General features: G+C 35.6%; 1 protein-coding gene across 1 annotated transcript in view; it reads left to right on the top strand.

Moving 5' to 3' along the window:
* The first annotated feature begins 335 nt into the window (after positions 1–335).
* map1b (microtubule-associated protein 1B) overlaps positions 336–20,084 on the top strand; it is a 30,900-nt gene continuing 11,151 nt past the window's right edge. The window contains 2 exon segments of the mRNA NM_001128201.2: positions 336–604; positions 4,808–4,909. Of these exon segments, the coding sequence (NP_001121673.1) occupies positions 418–604; positions 4,808–4,909 (289 nt within the window). The 5' untranslated portion in view covers positions 336–417.

Raw genomic sequence — 20,084 nt, 5'->3', positions numbered from 1 at the left:
AGAATCAACAAAAAAAAACTTAATTATACCAAAAAAAAATTTTTAAGGTTAAATAAGGTTTAAAAATGCTGGGCTAATACAACAACAAAAATAAATTCAAGGCTGAACTTTTATAGATATTGACACCCAAACCACATGTCAACAAGTCCAGTGTTGCCGATCATTAATCCTGGACATCCTTATGTAAGGCTTTTCAGGGTCCCAGTCGCTCTCGCGCGGGTTTATGATTTTCTCTGACATCAGCTGGAGAAGAGGAGAGGAGAGGCAGCGGCGGCGGCTCCTCATCACAGTGACACTCAGTCTGAGGATATAAAAGCCCGCGCCACTCCTTCTCCACAGAGCAGCTCACTTCAGCTCGCCGGACACCGAGTGACAGAGTGTGTGTGAGACTGAAAGATAGAGCGTGTCTGAGAGAGAATGGCGACGCTGGTTGATACTGCGGAAACTCCAGCGCCCTTCGGCGGAGTCGGCAGCCTCAGGAGCACGGCATCACCCACAGCCTCGACACAGCACTTCGACGAGGGCAAATATTACCTGCTGGTGGTCATTGGGGAGCTGGTCACTGACGAGCACCTCAAGTGTGCCATTGCGGACATTGAGAAAGGTAGCTTCGCTGACACCAGTGATTTATGTATTTATGCCACCGGGTATTTAAAATTACAATCGGAGACATGTATCTCCCGCAGTAGCTTTCTTTCAAGTTCAGTCGTGTAACCTTGAATAAAAGGGTCAATTGAATAAGTGATTTCTGCTGACTGCAAGAAACTTTCCGTGCATCATGTTATTGGGTTTCTTTGTTGTGTGAATATGTATGGAAAGTGTAGCGCAGCCCCTCCCTGTTAGTAACCGAGTGCACTGTATGTCTTATCAAAGCGATCGCATCGCGCCACCCCGATTCCCAAAGACATCATCATCATCATCATTACCATCATCCTCATCACCATCAGCACCACCGCTGTTTTCGCAGGGTGTCTATCGGGTCGTCCAGATGTGTTGTTTTTGGCCGAACTTCAGTGTTTGACTTGTGTTGTGGGCTAGGATGATTCAGCATGCATATTTATAGCGTGTCGATCTGGTTTCGCCGGGGCGGAGGGTCGTTATGTGGAGCATCGATCTGCTCTGCAGTCTGGATGTGCAGCATCATTCTACGTCTGCGTGGATTTGACGACGAGCGTCGGCTCTTTGTTTCCTAAGCTCGCGTTTTTTATACTGTATCTTACTTTTGATGGTTCTCGAGCATCGCCATAAATAACCAAGCTATAAACACTTAAATCACCTCATCACCTAATTAAATCAGTAGTAAAATGTTAGTATTAAACGGCTTGCCCTATTTGATAAATAGATAGATAGAATGGCGTTGTTAGGCAAAACTGTAACTTTTTGTCCACTTCACTAGACATAGGGAGCTTGTTGCTACGCATCCTGATTTATTCCCATCCTCTACATACTCGTTTCTAGTCCGACACCGGCTGGTAGGCGTGGCGCGTCCGCACTGCAGTTCCTACGGAAAGTCAGAAGGGCCCCGTGTACCTGCCAAAAAGGGCGTTTCGGTTAGTTATGGGACACCAGAGTCATTTCACACAGCGGTTCGTTTCTATTATTTGGCTGTTCCTTGCAAGTCAAGAAGACGAAGCGTACGTTGTCACGTGATCCTATGTCTAAATAAGCTCAACAAAGCAGCATGTTGGCGCTTATTGGTTTTTAAATTAACCTATGCTTCATTATCTAAATAATAAATAATGTGTTTAAAGTAGCCCATGTGCCTCGTGAATTTGACACTGCAACCAATGACAAAACTCATAACTTATTTTCAGCAAGTGTAGGCTACTTACGTGGACACTTATTCTGTGGAGTAAAAATGAAAAAGGTCACCTAATTGTGTTTCTCATAATTACAAGTTTAGAGACTCACAAATAAACAATAAAGTAACATACACTTGGTTTTTCTACAACAACATTTAGAATAGTGACTTTATATCTCGTTTTCTTTTTCTGAATTACAAGAGGATTAAAATGAAATGCTCTTGAAAGGGTTTTTTTCAATGGCAGCTACTTTCAGTCTACTGTCTTATTAAAATATCTCCTACTTTAGAGACATTTCAGAGGTCAATGAAAAAACACCTATTTTTAGCTTTTAATCCTGTGTTGTAAATTGTATGTATTTGGGCTGTTTGTATGTATTTTGTGTTTTTATGTACACCACTTTGGTACACTGGTTGTTTGAAAGTGCGTTAGAAACACAGTTAAGTTGTGTTGAGTTGAGGATAAAATTAGTTGTGCAGTCCAAATTTAGCTTAAAACAGTTGTAGAATAAAGAGGGATTCTCATTATTGGTATTTAATTAAGTGTTTCAGTTTGTCGACTTCGCACTAAACTTTTTTAAACTTTACTTTCAGTTTTACTGTGCTTCACAGGCTCACTGTCTCAGGTCATCAAGCATAACATATCTGTTTGTTTTAGCGAGTCCCCTTCTTGTCCGTTCGATTCTGATGCAACCAAACAGGATAAATGTGCCTTATATGGCCCGTTTCCACTGAGTGGTACAGTACGGTATGGTACGGGTCGGTACGGGTCACCTTTATCAGGCTTGTGTTTCCACTGCTAAAAGGGTACCAATGGTACTCTTTTGGTGGGCTTGGTGTACGACAGAAAGTTTTAGTCAACGTCACTTTTGCTCCAGAAAATGTCTACAGTAAAGCTGTACGGGTCATTCACATATCATATGAGAAGCACTTCTCACAAAACAGACGCTTTATACACATAAATACTTGTTAATAAATGTTTATTACTAACTTTTCTATGAGCATAATTTGATTATAACTGCAGATCATTAACAGCGCGAAATAGCCTACTGTAACGTACTGTAACTACTGTAACGTCTGCAATTATATAAAATTAATAAATAAGTGCAACATATATGAACACATACTGCCCCTTACAGTCTCTGATATGTTATCAATTACAGAAAAACTACACACAGCATACATTTAGTCCTTATTATGGTTCAAAAACAACGCGAAATATAGCCCACAATCAGTGCAAACCTCTCATACTGTATGTCTGTAATTTTCAGCAGCACATGTAACCTCTTGTTTGAAAATATTTTCATCATTCTGAGTTCATAATAGTCCAAAAGGTGATGATAATAGTTAAACATAGCAGTTTATTCAAGTTTGCTGAAAATATGATTTGCTCCTTTTTCCCAGCTTCTCCTTTATTTTTTCGCGCTTCACTCTCACGTTTGTCAGTTTCTGAAAGTATTGGGTTTTTAAAACGTCAATAATCATGTGCACATTATTATCATCAGCTCAATACATATACATACACATACACTTTCTGAAAGATTCACTCTTCATTCCTTTGAAGCTGCCACTCTGGAGCGCAAGTTTTCGAAAGGATTAGGACATGAGACGAGCCCTTCAGAAATGAAAGCAGCCTCATTCTATTTCACAAATCATTCACACCATTTTATTATCAGTTTCATCTTCTTGAAAAGATCAAAATGAGAAGATTCCCTTGTGAACTAATAGACAGTTTTAGTTACTGCCACTGTTTGGGAAGCAAATAGTCTCTGATTAGATCCCTGTGAGCGTGACATTACACAAGGAAAAGATCCTCACTCTTTGATTTTGCTTATCAGGAGGCATTAGCATTGCTTTGAGGTCTCTGCTTCAGTTCTGAACAGTGCATGATTGTTCAGATTTACTTGCTACTGGATTCACCTCAATGAAAGTGTATCTGCTTTTTTATTTTGAAAAACATTATAATAAACAATATTTATCTTGCATAATAACTTGATCAAAATGAAAGATTGCTGTGCTGTAATTTTATGTACTGTCATTAAAGCAATTGAAAAACTTCTAAAATTCTAAACAATAAAACCATTAATTTCCCATAGCAATAACAGTTTATTTCTATTCTTGGATTGAAGGCATTGGAATTGCAGTTAAGCATGTTTGGGGTTCATATTTATTGGTGATCCCATGAGGGTGGAAAGTTAGCTATCACAAAAAACAAAACATGTCAACACTATGAACAGCCATTACTTTTCTGAAATATATCTGATATTGAGGAATGTTCAATTTCCCACAGTTCTGTTACTTTTCAAAGAGTAAAATCTGGCAAACAATTGATTGTTATGCGAATTGCCAATGACGTCCATTCTCAGACATTTCATAGATATTTCCAAACATTGATTGACTTTTGCATGCAAACAGTAGAGCCCAGTGTTTAGCTATGTGAATATAAGTGATATTGGGCTTCAGTTCAATATATGCAGGAAAGATCTGAAACCCAATCTGATTATTTGAATAGGCTACTTCCCTTTTAGACTAATCCAATGTAATGCAAAATGTTGTTTTGGAGATCTGGTTTTCAGATCTGTTACACATTTACAGTGCTCTCTCTCTCTCTCTCTCTCTCTCTCTCTCTCTCTCTCTCTCTCTCTGTCTCTCCCTCTCTCTCTCAAGTTCAGGTCACTTTATTGGCATGACATTAAGTACAGTATTGCCAAAGCACTTCAAATATGAAATATATTAAAACCATTGAAAAATTAAAAATAATACAGATTAGATATAATGATACACACAAAAAAACAATACATTTTATAAATATAATAATAATAATAAAAAGTTTAAATTATTTAAATAAGATACATGAGTTTACATTAACCATTTCTTATGGTGTGTAGGGTGTATACATATTTTGCAGCTAATCTCTCTCTCTCTCTCTCTCTCTCTCTCTCTCTCTTTGTGCATAAAATAAATGTTCTTTTCGTGATCAATATGTATTTTCACTATGACTTGCAGGAATCCGTTCATGGGACACAAATCTCATCGATTGTAACTTGGACCAGGAGCTGAAGCTTTTTGTTTCTCGACACTCTGCCAGGTTTTCAGCCGATGTGAGAGGTAGGCTGAACATGATCTGCTCACTTCTTATTACTTAGCCAGCTTGAAACCCTTATGTAGCAATTTATCATAACCTAATATTAAATAATAAAAGCACCAGTGACCGCAAAAGTTAAAGTGGTGACATGTTAATTGCAGAGTCTGGTGTGGAGGTTATCTTTAAAAACTTTACAGTAAAGAGTGTAATAGAAGAATTAGCAGTACCATGACTCAGCAAAACCTCTCTTGCCACAAGGTCATTAAAGCAGCTTCATACTGAGCTGTCAGAGAAACTATGCCTCAAAAACCTGCTCTCTATAAATATAGTCAGGAAGCACTGACATAATTTCACAGCGAACTAAATCAGCAAGAAAGAATCAGTTCCTGAATCTGCACAGCTTTATGTTAATCCATTATATTTTCTCTGTTATCTGCAGTGCATTGTGCTACGCAATGTCATGCTTTAGACATTAATTAAAGGTGTACTTCTAATCTTCATATTAGCACTTAGCATGAAAGCATTGCAGAGCTGATCACAATATTCAGAGCTCAGTCAGCTTCCCTAATTCTTTTTTGGTTTTTTCTGTAACACTCTTTTTTTTAGTTTTGGTGTAACTCATATTTGTTACGTAGGGATTTTGTTGATGAATTCTTTTGATGGAGATAAAAGAGGTGGGTTTAGACGCTCTGCCTGAAGCTCTGTCTGGATCAAACCGTGTCCCCGGTGTCCCTCCTCTGTCCTCTCTCACCCTGTCTGCCTTTCTGTCTCTGTATCTTTCCATTTCTCTGCTTTCTCTTTATTCCCTTTTCATGCCGGAACGCTGCAAGCGATGAAAAGCGAAATGCGAGATAATTAACTGAAAAATTAATGACAATAGTTTTTGTCTGCTTTTGAACCAAAGGCTCCACACAGTCACAAACATTGGCTTCAATGCAGTCAGGCCTGAACAATAATATAGAATATATTTTTGCAAAGCTGCAGGAAATAGTGGGAGTTTAACCATAATGGAAATATCTCTACCAGAGAGACAGCGAGTCTGCTAATGTAAGCAAATGATGAGCCAACACTGACCTTCAGTGATTGAAATGTAATCTGCCTTAGCTTGAACACGCGCACACACACACACACACACACAGACATATAAACACACACACACACACACACAGGCCATTATAGCTTAATATCACAATAACTTATAGTTTGGCCCACATGGAATCTACGCACACAGAAATCCACAGATTTTCGCAGATTTTTAGCCCATCGAGTCTAAATTTAGATTCATTCATTCATTCATTTTATTTTCGGCTTAGTCCCTTTATTAATCTCTGGTCGCCACAGCGGAATAAACCACAAACTTATCCAGCATATGTTTTATGCAGTGGATGCCCCAGCAGCTGCAACCCATTATTGGGAAACATCCATGCACACTCAATCACACACATACACTACGAAGAATTTAGTTTACCCAATTCACCTATATCGCATGTCTTTGGACTTGTGGGGGAAAGCGGAGCACCCAGAGGAAACCCACTCGAACAAAGGGAGAGCATGCAAACTCCACAAAAAAAATGCCTTCTGACCCAGCTGAGGCTTGAACCAGCGACGTTCTTGCTGTGAGGGGATTGTGCTACCCACTGCACCACCTTGCTGCCCAAATTGAGATTTATTCAGTTTTTAAATTAATTTCACGAATATTATTATGATATAATAATAACAGTGAAATAAAATTTTCAAGTCTGATTTTTTCAGAGTCTTGCAAATAAGAGATTATGTTAGGTCCCTCATACCTGACTTTCCTGTCCATTTCAAAGGCTCCATTTCTATGTTGTATAATCTACTTCTGGACCAGTCATCTTCCCTTACAGATAACAACTTGGGAAGAGGACCTTTGTGGTTCGATTTCGAATGATCTGTGGGAAGATATTCTTAAAACAAATCACTCAGCATCAATGTGTGCCCGGCACTCCCTCATTCAGTTTAAAGTAGTGCACAGAGCTTATATTTCTAAGACTAAATTAGCCCAAATGTTGCCTGGTACTAGTTCTTTGTGCAATAGATGTAATTGTCCTGAAGGCACTTTATTTCACGTTTTGGACTTGTCCCAACTTAGACCATTTCTGAAGGTTAATATTTAATACATTACCTGTGATTCTTCAGCACAAGCTACATCCAGATCCACAGATGGCACTGTTTGGGGTTACTTCAGAGAAGATACAGTTGCCTTCTTCAAAGTGTAAAATCATTGCTTTTTCGACTTTATTGGCACGTAGGGCTATATTACTAAAATGGAAGGATTTTCGTCCTCCCACTCATGCTCAGTGGATTAGAGAAACCATGTCATGTCTTTATTTAGAAAAAATCAGGTTTTCATTAAGAGGATCGAAGGGGAATTTTTTTAAGGTGTGGCAACCTTTTATTGATTATGTGGAAAATCTCAAATAATTTGATTTTGCTGTACATATGGTATGTATGGTTATATGTTTGTAAAATGTATTTATTTAAATTTGTATTTGTTTTTATTTTTATTTATTGTTATTATTATTATTATTTCTTTGTATTTGTATTTAAACCTACATGTTCAATTGTATAGTTGTTTATTTTTGGCTAATGTGAGCGCTATCCCGCTGTTGGATTGGTATGGGTTTGGGGTCTGTTGTTGTTTCTCATTTGAAAAACTGAAAATCAATAAAAAATAACTAAACCAAATTAAAATGTTTATATAATTTATTTACAGTACAGTATGTAAAGTAATATTATCAGTCTTTTAGTAGATATATTATATAAGAGACTTGCTTTGTTTACCAAATAAGTGGATGTAATTGGATTTGCATTGTAAACATTAAATAAAAGTTTAAAATATATTATTTTTATTTAGTATAAAGTTTTTAGTTATGATACTCCCAAAATAATTCTCCATAAATCCACTGAATTTTTTGTCCTTTTTGCTTTTATTAGACAGAACAGGAAGTAAAGTGGGAGACAGAGAGGGGGATGGGGTTGGGAAATGTCCTTAAACCAGTATTCTACCCCAGGACGCCCTGACGTGCTACTGCACCATATGTCGGCATGCTAACCACTAGGCTATTGCGCCAACAATCCACCGATTTTTTTATTTTATTTTATTTTTACAAAATTCTGTGCAAAAATAGCAAAAAATGTCCGCAGACTCTGTCTGGCCCTACTTATAGTATACACTCTTCATGGCTGTCTTCTTGATTATATATGTTGCAACAGGAAGCAGTTGAGACTTTTTTGGCTTAGCCTTTAGGCAGAAGAGCTCATTACTTTGTAGAGGTTCAATCTAGTATTCTTATTTACTCATCTAAATGCCTGTCAGAGGAGCAGAAAACTCGGATATATCATTGGCTACTAATCCCTCATTTAGGAAAAACATGACAAATGTAGGTGTTGGTTCATCTCCATAATCAGATTTATTGCTCAATGGGTGGCTTTACATGAAGCCTTTTAGAAAATTAACAGAGGAATTTGCATGATGTTGCTCTTGGCCATTAAGCCTTTTAAATGCAAAGCCATTAGCTGTCCACAACAGACAGGCTGGTGGGTAATTGCTTTACCATACAGCATCCCCCTCCTTTTTTACAGCAGCTTCAATTTTATAACACTTTTTGTTGCCTTCAAAGCATCATAAATGAATTTAGTCCTTAATAATTTTTTTTCTCACAGAGTATAAGTGTATTGTAGGCTAATTATCTGTCAAATTCTACTGGGGATTTGTTGGAGGGTTACACAAATGAATGGGGGCAGGAGAGAAAGCAGGTTATCGGTAGTCAGCAAGCATGCTGGAGGGAGGGTAAAATCATCAAATGTCTAAGATCTGTGGAGGGTACAGTGAGACTCGAAACTCAAGTAGGCCTACAAACTCATTTATAGATGCTTTAATATAAAGCAATGCACATTAGGAACACATTGCTATTAGAATTAACAATATCTGGAGTATGCAAATGCTCTTTTTTGTCGTAAAATATTACTAATGTGTATCCAACACCTGTTGGCACATGATGCAATGGACCATTCTTTAAAACATGTGTGTCCATAAAAAAACTTAAAGCTGGTTGATAAGTTACATCCGTGAGCAGCATTTTTTGTAATTAATATTTCTTCTTTTGGTATAATTAAAAACCAAAAAAGGCCTTTCAGCATTAAAACTACACCAGAGAAAAATAAAGCGGTATATGATGACTGAATATCAATTTGTTTGGTCAATGATCTCTTTATTTTATAATATAGCACACAAGAGTAGCAGAAGTGAATGCAAATAAGAGAAAACATTAGTGATTTAATTATTTGTTAAAAAAAACATGGCAAAATTGAAAAAAAGAAAAGAAACAGAAATCAAATGAACTCCTTTGTACAAAATTTCTTTGAAATGAAACTCCAGTCAGAACCATTTAACAATCTGCAAAATAAGAAAAAAGAGAAGGAACAGGCAGGGAATTACTGCATATTAATTCCTTTGCACAAAATACCACCTAAACACCTTTAGACAGATGAAATCCCTGTCAGAATCACCAACAGGAGATGAATCGCAGTGTGAAACTCGAAAAAGAGATTATGGTAAAAAAAAAAAGATGAAGCAGCACTTGAAAGAATGCTTGAAAAGAAGCAATATTGTGTCTGCGAGGCACAGGAGATGAAAGAAACGTGGAGGATCCCCTTTGCTTCTGAACTTCAGGACCTTCTGTGGAGGATGGGTATTAGGAACTTTGAATTTTTCAAAGCTTGAGTCAAGACTGAGGCTTAAAAAATGTGCCTGGAGGTTACAATGAGATCAGCTATCATGGGCCAGCACATTTGCACAACATCAGCCATGCAGCACAGTATGTAATCAATAGTAATGAATCAGCTTCCGTAATGTAGTCAATAAGCACTTTGCAAATTATTGTCATGTCCATTTTGTTACATGATGATGCGTGATCATTTGGAATAATGTAATATTATTAATTTTAGCAGTATATGAAATGGTATAAAGAGATAAAATGAAAAACTCTCTCAAATTTATTTTTAAAAATGTGGATTTTTTCTTTGTTATATGTTTCCTTATATTCATATTTAGCTATTTCACTTTAAAGGCAATGAAAAGAACCCCTTCATTACCATAAAAGTGAAATTACTGACATAACTAAAACAGAAGCCTGAGAAAAATATTTGAAGACATTTTAGATGGTACCTTAAGGCTTTTACATCTGAACTCTTCATATTTGAACTAAAAATGTTTTTGCACATGGCCAAATTATGAAGTAACTTGGTATTACTTGTTTAAAACAGATTTCCTTGAACAGTCTCAGTTCACCCTAAAACCCTGCAATTAAATTGTTAATTCCAATTATTTCAATAGAGTAAACTAGTCATAGCACCTGAGGTTGCTGTTCTGGGTGTGTGTGTATGTATTTTACCTGTAAATTCCATTATTACACTTCAGACCATTGGTGGTTGTTTTCATTCAGATAAATTTGCACGCAAGCCTGCCGTTCTTAACATTTGCATATAATAATAGTTCTATGAGTAAAACCACACTGCTAATGAATCCAACTACAATAAAAACTATTGTTTTATATATATATAAAATATATGTTATAGAATATTATTAGAATATTAATAATTAGAATATTATTCTAGTAAGATCCTAAAATTGAACTCTGATATGTTTTGCTTGACATCAAGCGAGAATGTGATAAATATGCATCCAATTGTTGGTCATTTGTTTGTGTTAGTGTGCTGCTTTTGCTGTTGAAATTATGATTATTATTATTTTTTCTTTAAGAGGAACTGTGGTATTGATATTTCTAACTATTTCAATGTGTTTGAAAGAGGTCTGCTCTGCCCTTTTCACGATCCTGTTTTGGAACTGAAGAGGACAGGACAGTGTTGCAGAGCGACAAAGCATGAGAGAAAGTCAAGTTCACGTTTATGTCATTGTGTTCGTGAGGAAGTTGGCTTTGTTTGTGTGCTGTGCTGAGTGTCATTAGTTGAAGTTGCCTGCCCAAAGGGTGTTCAGTCTGTATTAGTATCACAGAGAGTGTGAGTTTAGATTGGGACAGGAGGGGTGAGGATGGGGTTGAGGGAGCGTGGCATCACTGAGCCGTAAGTTCAACAATACTGCAGCTGACACATCTGAAGCCACAACCAAACTAAAACGGATGTAGCCGAGGTTTTCGGTGACCATCAAATAGTATGGGGATTTTATTGTTGCATATTTCCAGATATATATATATATATATATATATATATATATATATATATATATATATATATATAGATAGATAGATAGATAGATAGATAGATAGATAGATAGATAGATAGATAGATAGATAGATAGATAGATAGATAGATAGATAGATAGATAGATAGATAGATAAAGTTAGAATTATTAGACCCATTGTTTATTTTTTCCCCAATTTCAGTTTAAAGGAGAGAAGAGTTTTCAACACATTTGTAAACATACTAGACTTTTTCAAGACACTTCTATACAGCTTAAAGTGACATTTAAAGGCTTAACTAGGTTTCTTAGGTTAGCTAGGCAGGTCAGAGTAATTAGGCAAGTTATTGTAGAACGATAGTTTGTTTTGCAGACTACTGAAAAAAATTGCTTGAAGGAGCTAATAATTTTGAACTTAAAAGGGTGTTTAAAAAATTTAAAACTGCTTTTATTCTAGCCAAAATAAAACAAATAAGACTTTCTCCAGAAGAAAAAATATCATTAGACAAACTGTGAAAATTTCCTTCCTCTGTAAAACATAATTTGGGAAACATTTAAAAAAGAAAAAAAATCAAGAGGGGGCTAATAATTTTGAATTAAACTGAATTAAACTGTAAGTATAGCACTATTAATGTAAACGGTTGTTAAAAAGTAAAAACTGCTTTTACTTTACTTTTACTTTATTTAGTCTCCTTTTATAATGTATTGTTTTGCCTTAATCAAAGTAAAGATGTCTGTTCAACTTCCTGGTCACAGCTATGTTTTATTTTAAACTAACTCACCTTAATTGTAAGGTTTTGTAAAAGAGCTATGTGTTTTTGGTTTATTGTGTTTTGTTTTATACTCCACAAATAAAGGTCAGTAAAAGCTTTATTTAAATCTCAAAAAACATACTTTTTCATTTTATAAAAAATATGTAATTCTTGTATTGTTCCTTTTAATGTATTCGAATACCATTTTATTTGTTACATTGATTTATCAGGGCTGTTACACGCCTATCTAGCATGAGTATTGGGCCTAGAGAATGCCATAATATTACAGCCCAAATCATCACTGATCCACTCTCATGCGTCACTCTAAGCATGCAACAGGGTGGTAGGCTTCTTTTCAACGGGCTATATGCACAGCTAGTGTTTTTTAGTGTTCAGTGTTTCAGTGTTTTTCAGTTAATGTGACTTTTTTCAATTTCATTTGGTTCCTTTTACTTCTGAGTTCTGATCTGTATTTATTATTGGATGTTTTTGTGAATTCCAGATTGCGAATAATCAATACAAAAAAGAGAAAATCTTTTAATGTGAATTATATAACCTTGAATTTAACAAGGCATATTAAAATAATCTAATCTAGTTTAAATTGACATCTGCATAGAAAGGGGAGTAAACTTTTGTGTGAAACACACTGTGGTTTAATTTCCTTTCTACAGTCACTGCGGTGCTCTCTGCTCTAGTTTAGCCGCAGATATCCTTCACTGCACAGACATCTCTGGATTCGTAATTAATGATTCTCTTCTAAGCTGATTTCTTCCCTCATCGTTTCTCTAAATCGGGGCAGGTCAATTAAAATGGCTGAGGTAGCAGAAACCTGTCATAAATGTTATTCCAGCAGACCAGCACACACCCAGACTCACACAAGCATCATTAAGAGGGCTGGCCTCTCACCGAGGGGAAGCCCATTTGTGCAGGGGAAAAACAGCTGCTGTCAGGAACTCCAAAGAGATGAAGAGAGAAAAATGTGATGAGAATCAGTGATGCGAACTAAAGTTCAGATAAATTAAGCCACGGTCAATAGCAGTGTTCCTCTGCCCTTGGAAAATATAACTGCTGCCATCGACTATTATCCACATGGTTGAGTAAAATGAAGCTTTTATGGTGAATCATGCACCGTACCTTCACACTAAAATGTTTCTTAGAAAATTGTGATGTTTATTATGAAACTGATTGATTAAATGATTAATAAATTATCTAATAAAAGGCAGAGGAGTCCATAACAGAATTAGGCCCCTTTTACTTATTTTATTGAAATGTCCAATATGTAGACAATAGATTTTTCAACATATTGTCTTGTGCTGAAAAAAACAAACTCTAAATAGGGTCTGGACAGCATAAAGGTATGCAAATGAGAGAATTTTTACTTTTAGGTGAGTCTTTTTTATAAAGCCAATTAATATACAATAATAGGATGACATGGTGGCTCAGTGTATGCACTGTTGCTTGACAGCAAGAAAGGTTGCTGGTTCGGGCTCCGGCTGGGTCAATTGGCTTTAGATGTTCTCCCGTTTGCGTGGGTTACCCCCACAGTCCAAAAACATTTGATGTAGATGTTTTGAATAAATTAAATTGGATGTAGTGTATGTATGTGTATGGATGTTTCCCAGTGCTGGATTGTAGTTGGATGGGCATCCGATGAGAAAACATACAGCTGAGTAGGTTAGTGGTTCATTCTGCTGTGGTGACCCCCGATGAATAAAGGGACAAAGCCGAAAGAAAATGAATGAATGAATGATTTCTAATTGTAGTAGCTCCATTAACTAATAATAAATAATATTTTTACATGCCGTAAAAAGGATTTTAAAGAGCCTTCTTTTCACAACAGAAAATATCTTGCTGTCATTTCCTATAGTAACAGTGACATTTACTATATTACAATCTAAATCCACAGTCAAAATGGTTTTCTTTTTCTCAAAGTTCATTACACCAACAAGGCTGCATTACGCGGCATGGCCATAAACAGTGGGCCAAAGAGCCAATTTTAGTTTTACATTCAAGACGAAGTGGGAAAAGGAAGCTATTATATATGCAGCCTGTGCAATAGATTACTTTTTCTGTATGATGCCAATGTACTTTTCGATGAGTCTGCTAAATGTTAGCAATAATAATGGTGTGCTTGATGGATAGTAATGTCTAAAATGGACAAGCTCTGTCTTGGTGCGTCCATAACAGCTTGATGTTGTCTACTACGGATTTCTTCTGTGTGTAGATCAGGGCTGTGTGACACAGGGAAAAAATGCAACATGCGATGCCATGCTAAATAATGTAATGCTTTTTTTTTTTTTTTTTTTTTTACAAAATATTAGACGCAGCGTATGCTTCATATTATTTCAGGAGGGTATAAACATCACTACAACTTATAAAAGTGAACAGCCATGTTTTATTGTAACATACTAAAATAATAATACTGATATTTTAACCAAAAAATGTAAAATAAGTAATGTGCTGAAAAGTCTTTCAGACATTGTGCTAGTGACAGGCACTCAAAGACACTTTTATATCACTCATGTACACAAACCATTGCAATATGTATATCGGAATAAGTACATTTAAAATATTTTGATCAATTGGATATACGCCCCAGTTTACATATATAGTACTGAAGCTAGTTAGTACTGTGTGGAAAAACCTCAATCCCCTGATCTGACAACAGACAATAGAGGCTGCAGTCTTTAGCGTCCTGGCTAGAGCATTTGCCTCCTGTTTGAGCCTCAATTACCATTTAAACTGCATTATGTGTGCCTTCTTCAAAAATTGCTTAGAAATTGTTTATCGCCCTCCTCCCCAACAAAACGTATGCCCCTGGCTTCTCCCAAAGGAACTCCGGCTCTCTGTTAATGATCAAAGGGAGAGTGGCCCATGGGATCTGGAGTCTCAAGACATGCTGTATACATACATATAAATTATGTTTTCTAGAGGCCAGATGCACTTAAAAGGTTCTATTATGCTCTTTACACTTTCAGCTTCATTTAATGCATAAAGCTGTTGCCTGAGTATGAAACAAATATGCACAATTACAAAGCACAAAATTCCATGGAAAAGAGGTCACTCAAAACACCTCAAAAGCCTCTATTGCACATTACCAATATCCAGAAACTCAATATTTTTCAATACTGAATATATATATTCAATATAAAGTCAGAATTATTAGCCCCCCCATTTAATTTTTTCCTTTTTTTTAATATTATCAAATGATGTTTAACAGAGGAAGGAAATTTTCACAGTATGTTTGATAATAATGTTTCTTTTGGAGAAAGTCTTATTTGTTTTATTTCGGCTAGAATAAAAGCAGCTTTTCATTTTTTAAAAGGTCAAAATTATTAGCCGCTTTAAGCTATATTTGTTTTTCGATTGTCTACAGAACAGACCACCGTACAATAACTTGCCTAATTACCCTAACCTTAACCTAATTTAACTGGTTAAACCTTTAAAATGTCACTTTTAGCTGTATAGAAGTGTCTTATATCTAGTCAAATATTATTTACTGTCATCCTGGCAAAGATAAAATAAATTATTAGAGATGAGTTATTAAAACTATTATCTTTAGAAATGTGTTGAAAAAAATCTTCTCTCTATTAAACAGAAATGGGGGAAAAAATAAACAGAGGTGCTAATAATTCAGGGAAGCTAATAATTCTGACTTCAGCTGTAAACATGACAGTGTTTCTGCTGACCATTTGCATTCCCACATTATAAAGATTGTGTTGACTGCTGTGTTTTGTGTGGTTTGAAATAACCATTGTGTGCATTAGAATGTTTCATTTTGTGGGGTTTTTGGAGTTGAAACTACCCAAAAGCATTCTTGGCACACTTAAAAGTGCAGTATGTAGGACTCTGAGTATAATAAAGGGAGTGCACAGAACAAAATCAAGACAGACATTCTGATGTGAAATCCCCATTTTCACAGGAAAATAACTAATTCTAGCATGTTTTGTTCTGTGTGTACAATTAGTACGTTTCTTAAATATCTGCAAACATATAGTATTTTTATGCTTCTATAGAACAGTCAAAATATGTACATAGAGCACCTTTAACAGTTATATTACATTTTATAAAACAGGTATAAAATCACCCCTTTACAGTTAGAAACACTACTCATACAATCAGTGGCCCTTACCTGTACATTTAGTGGCACTGTCGCTGTCCATTTCCAGAGTGCTGAAATATAAACTTAGTCTTATGCTGAATGTTGAATCCAAAAATCATCTCATATGGATTAGCAATCAAGTCTATTTAATTACCTACATGCAGAATGAGACACTGACAATATGTTTGAAAAAAACCTTTAGGCTAAAGAACAACTATCAAAAATAAAAGTGCGTGAGCTGTCACTGGGGTGGTGCCTTTTCAAAAGGTACAAATTTGTACCTAAAAGGTTCATATTAATGCCTCAAGGGTACATATTAGTACCTAAAAAGTACAAAATTGTTCCTCTTTAATTTTTTCATTCATTCATTCATTTTCTTTCGGCTTAGTCTCTTTATTAATCCGGGGTCGCCACAGCGAAATGAACCGCCAACTTATCCAGCGTATGCAGGAAAATGCAAACTGCACACAGAAACACCAACTGACCCAGCAGAGGATCGAACCTGCAACCTTCTTGCCGTGAGGCAAGCCTACTGCGCCACTGCGTTGCCCAAATTTTTTAGATGCTAATATATAATTTTGAGGTACCATTATAAATCCTTTAAGTACAAACGTGTACCTTTTGATCAGGTACCACCCCAGTGACAGCTCACATACCTTTATTTCTGAGAGTGTGGTCTGCAAGTCATTGTCATCTTTGTAAGTAAATCCATATTTCCCTATTTTTTTTCCCTTTTTGTCTTTCAACCTTTTGATAATTGTTTCATTCATTTCATTTAGATGTGTATTTCTTTTTTGCTTGTGTGTTTTCTACCCATTTTAATATTTCATTTATAAATTAATTTAAAATGAGTAATAAAGTGTACAATAGAGTACAATCAAAATCTTTCAGGCCAGGGGGAGTTCAGGTGGTTCGAAAGACCCACCCCCCACTGACAAAGTCCAGAGTTTGGCCCCTAAATGAACTCATTTGTCCCACTTTTGACAGTTTTCCATCATAAATTGTCAAAATAATGGAGAGAAGAAGGCTTTAGGACTTTAGGAATTTAACATTTTATTTATTTTAATTTACAAATTTTGACTGAGGAAATGAGCTGGCCAGTTTGTTTGTTTTTTACCTACAGGCTACAGTTTTAATATGTTTTTAGCTGCTTGTAAATAAGTTTTAACATATTCCTAATTGTGTTTGTAAATAAAAAAAAAATGTATTTTAAAAATAAGTATTAAAAATGTTTCATGTAAGATTCTAATCTCATAACATTATTTATAAAACTTTTAGAAATTACAGTTTAAACGCACATTTCTAAATACACACTTTGTGGTAAATCAGCATGGTAAGCTCTTTGACAAAAATTGTAGAAAGTATTTTTGTTGCATCAAAATGGTTATGATCACCATCTGACAAGATAATGCAGCAAATATTAGTGCTTAAAATGCAACTAAAATGCAGTATTTGAACCTCCTAATTTAATAGAAATTTGAAAGAATAACTGCAAAAAGATCCACTTTGTGAGAATTAAGAACCTCCCTTTTCAATAGGCTAGCTACGGGACTGTCTTTAATTATAATCACACTGCACTTGAATAAAATTATAGTTGTTTGCTGATGATTGTCCACCTGGTGACCTTATAATTTTTACTTGATGCACGCTTCAGCTAATTTCTCCAGAGGACTATAGATTTACAATAATTTTCAGGTGCTACTTAGGTTACAATGCTTTTCTAAAATAGATCACAACATTATGATCAATCGCACAATGGGCTTTTGATGCATTTGGGAAACGCAGGCCTGATTAATCTTGCAATTATCACCAACTTATTTGTTTCCACATAAATAAGGTGAAGCACAGAAAAGAAAACTTGAGAAAATGACAGACGTAAGCTTAAACATGGTACACAGAGAATATGGTGAAATAAAGGGATGGAAGTGAATAGATTCAGAGCAGTGATGATGACTCAGCAGGTGGGAAACACACTGTAATTACCGACACTGCATGAGAGAGACACCTCAATATATGCACACGCTTGCACAAACACACTTCCTCCTCAGGAGAACCGAGCCACGCAATCCACAAATACATCAAATTAGCTAACAGTACAAGAAATATCAATGTATAGACATATCATAAGGTTTACAATGGGATGCATTCACTACAATGTGCATGTAGATTTTCCGACACAGCAAAGCATCGCAAAGTTTCCAAATGCACATACCACATACTTTTCTTGTCAATGTCAGGATGGATTATTCTAAATAGCAAGAGCATGTGTCTGCTGTTAGTAATTACCATAATACAGAGCCAAAACCAGCACTGTGATTTTGGTGTGGCTTGAGGTTTGTTTTTAAGGTTTTATGCACAAATATGTGACTGCTCACTTTAGTGATTCTGCAAAATATCTGGAGAATCAAAGCATATAATTTAACCAGATCATAAAACGGAGGAGATACAGCTACAGCTTTTATACTTTTGTCTGTGGTGTGACAGTCTGTGCACTGCTAAATTCAAATGGAAAGTATAATCTGTGTGCCATCTTGTGTTTTAGATGGCCTTGAAATTTTAGATAGCTTTATTTTTAAAGCAATTTTCAGCACTTGTCACTACACCTTTATAAACAACCCCAGTGGGGGGATTATGAGACTATGAACAATTACTGCTTGAGTGATGATGTCGATGTTACAGAAGGGGCTGCAGTAATAGCAAACGCTCTAGTACTGACAGTGACGGAGCTGACTGTTTCCTGCTATTTTGCAGCCTCTCCGCTTTTGGACAGCTTGATGAATTTATAATATGATTGATTTACCCAGACAGACATTTTTTTTTTGCTTTGGTTTATTATGAGCCATATGGGTGGAATATGAAAAATGAGATATTGAAGAATCATACACATATTATAGTGTCAGTACAGTCCCATTGTAGATGTGTATAGACAGAGCCGAGTAATTCAATAAAGGGAAAGCATGTTTAATAAAAGCTTTTTTGTGTTCCACCCATGAGGAGGTTGAAAGAGAAAGGATGACAGGTTGCTGGAAGAGGGCAGGGGTTAATTGGATATCTGTGTCAATAGTATGTGTACAGAGAAATGAGGAAGTGAAGGAGGGAGTATGTGCATGAGTACACACTGGGCAATTAAATAAGACAGATGTCACATAAAAAAAATTCAACCCCAGACCATTATAAAATAAAATGTTTACTTAAACCTTAATAGGTTGTAAGGTATGTGCATGACAAAAGGAGCTAAATGAATACTCATGAAAAGATGAAATTAAACACCAAACTCTGCAATTCCTGGTGTGTCTTTGTGGTTCCTTAAACAAAAGCATTTTGTGTGTTTACTGGAGTGTGGGTCTTGACATTTCTTGACCTTATTCTTCTTGTAGAAGCGGGCGCAGACATTTTAACCTTATTGTCTTGAGTCTTCCGGTTTCATTCACTTCCATTGATTTTTAGCCATGCAAAACAGCCCATTATGCTGCTTAATGTTACAAACTGGTATTTTCAAATTACATTATTTCTCTGTATAACATTTTAATTAGGTTTTTCAAGGTTTTACAATTAATCAAACCACAGTATGTCTGAAAATATTTTTCTTCTGGAGAAAGTCTTATTTGTTTTATTTTGGCTAGAATATTTTGGCTAGTTTATTTTTTTTTAATAAACATTTTAAGGTTCAAATTATTAGCCCCTTTAAGCTATATATTTTTTTCGATAGTCTACGGAACAAACCATCGTTATACAATAATGTTAATTATACTAACCTGCCTAGTTAACCTAGTTTAAATCTCACTTTAAGCTGAATAATATTGTCTTAAAAAATATCTAGTCTATTTACTATCATCATGGCAAAGATAAAATAAATCAGTTATTAGAAATGAGTTATTAAAACTGTTATGTTTAGAAGTGTGTTGAAGAAATCATCTCTCTGTTAAACAGAAATTGGGGAAAAAATAAACAGGGGGCCTAATAATTTAGGAGGTTTAATAATTCTATTAAATATGTGAAATTTGCTTCAAAATTATCAAATGATGTTAATATATTGTCTTCTTATAAACCTTTCAATCATATTAATTCTAACTGGGCAGGCCTTAAGATAGGAGACCAGCAAGACAGCCCTGTCAGGTCTTATG

The sequence above is a fragment of the Danio rerio genome, chromosome 5, assembly GCF_052040795.2.
Source record: "Danio rerio strain M-AB ecotype USA chromosome 5, GRCz13ab, whole genome shotgun sequence".
Lineage (NCBI taxonomy): Eukaryota > Metazoa > Chordata > Actinopteri > Cypriniformes > Danionidae > Danio > Danio rerio.
The sequence above is the reverse complement of the archived record's forward strand: the minus strand, read 5'-3'. Positions and strand labels throughout refer to the sequence as shown.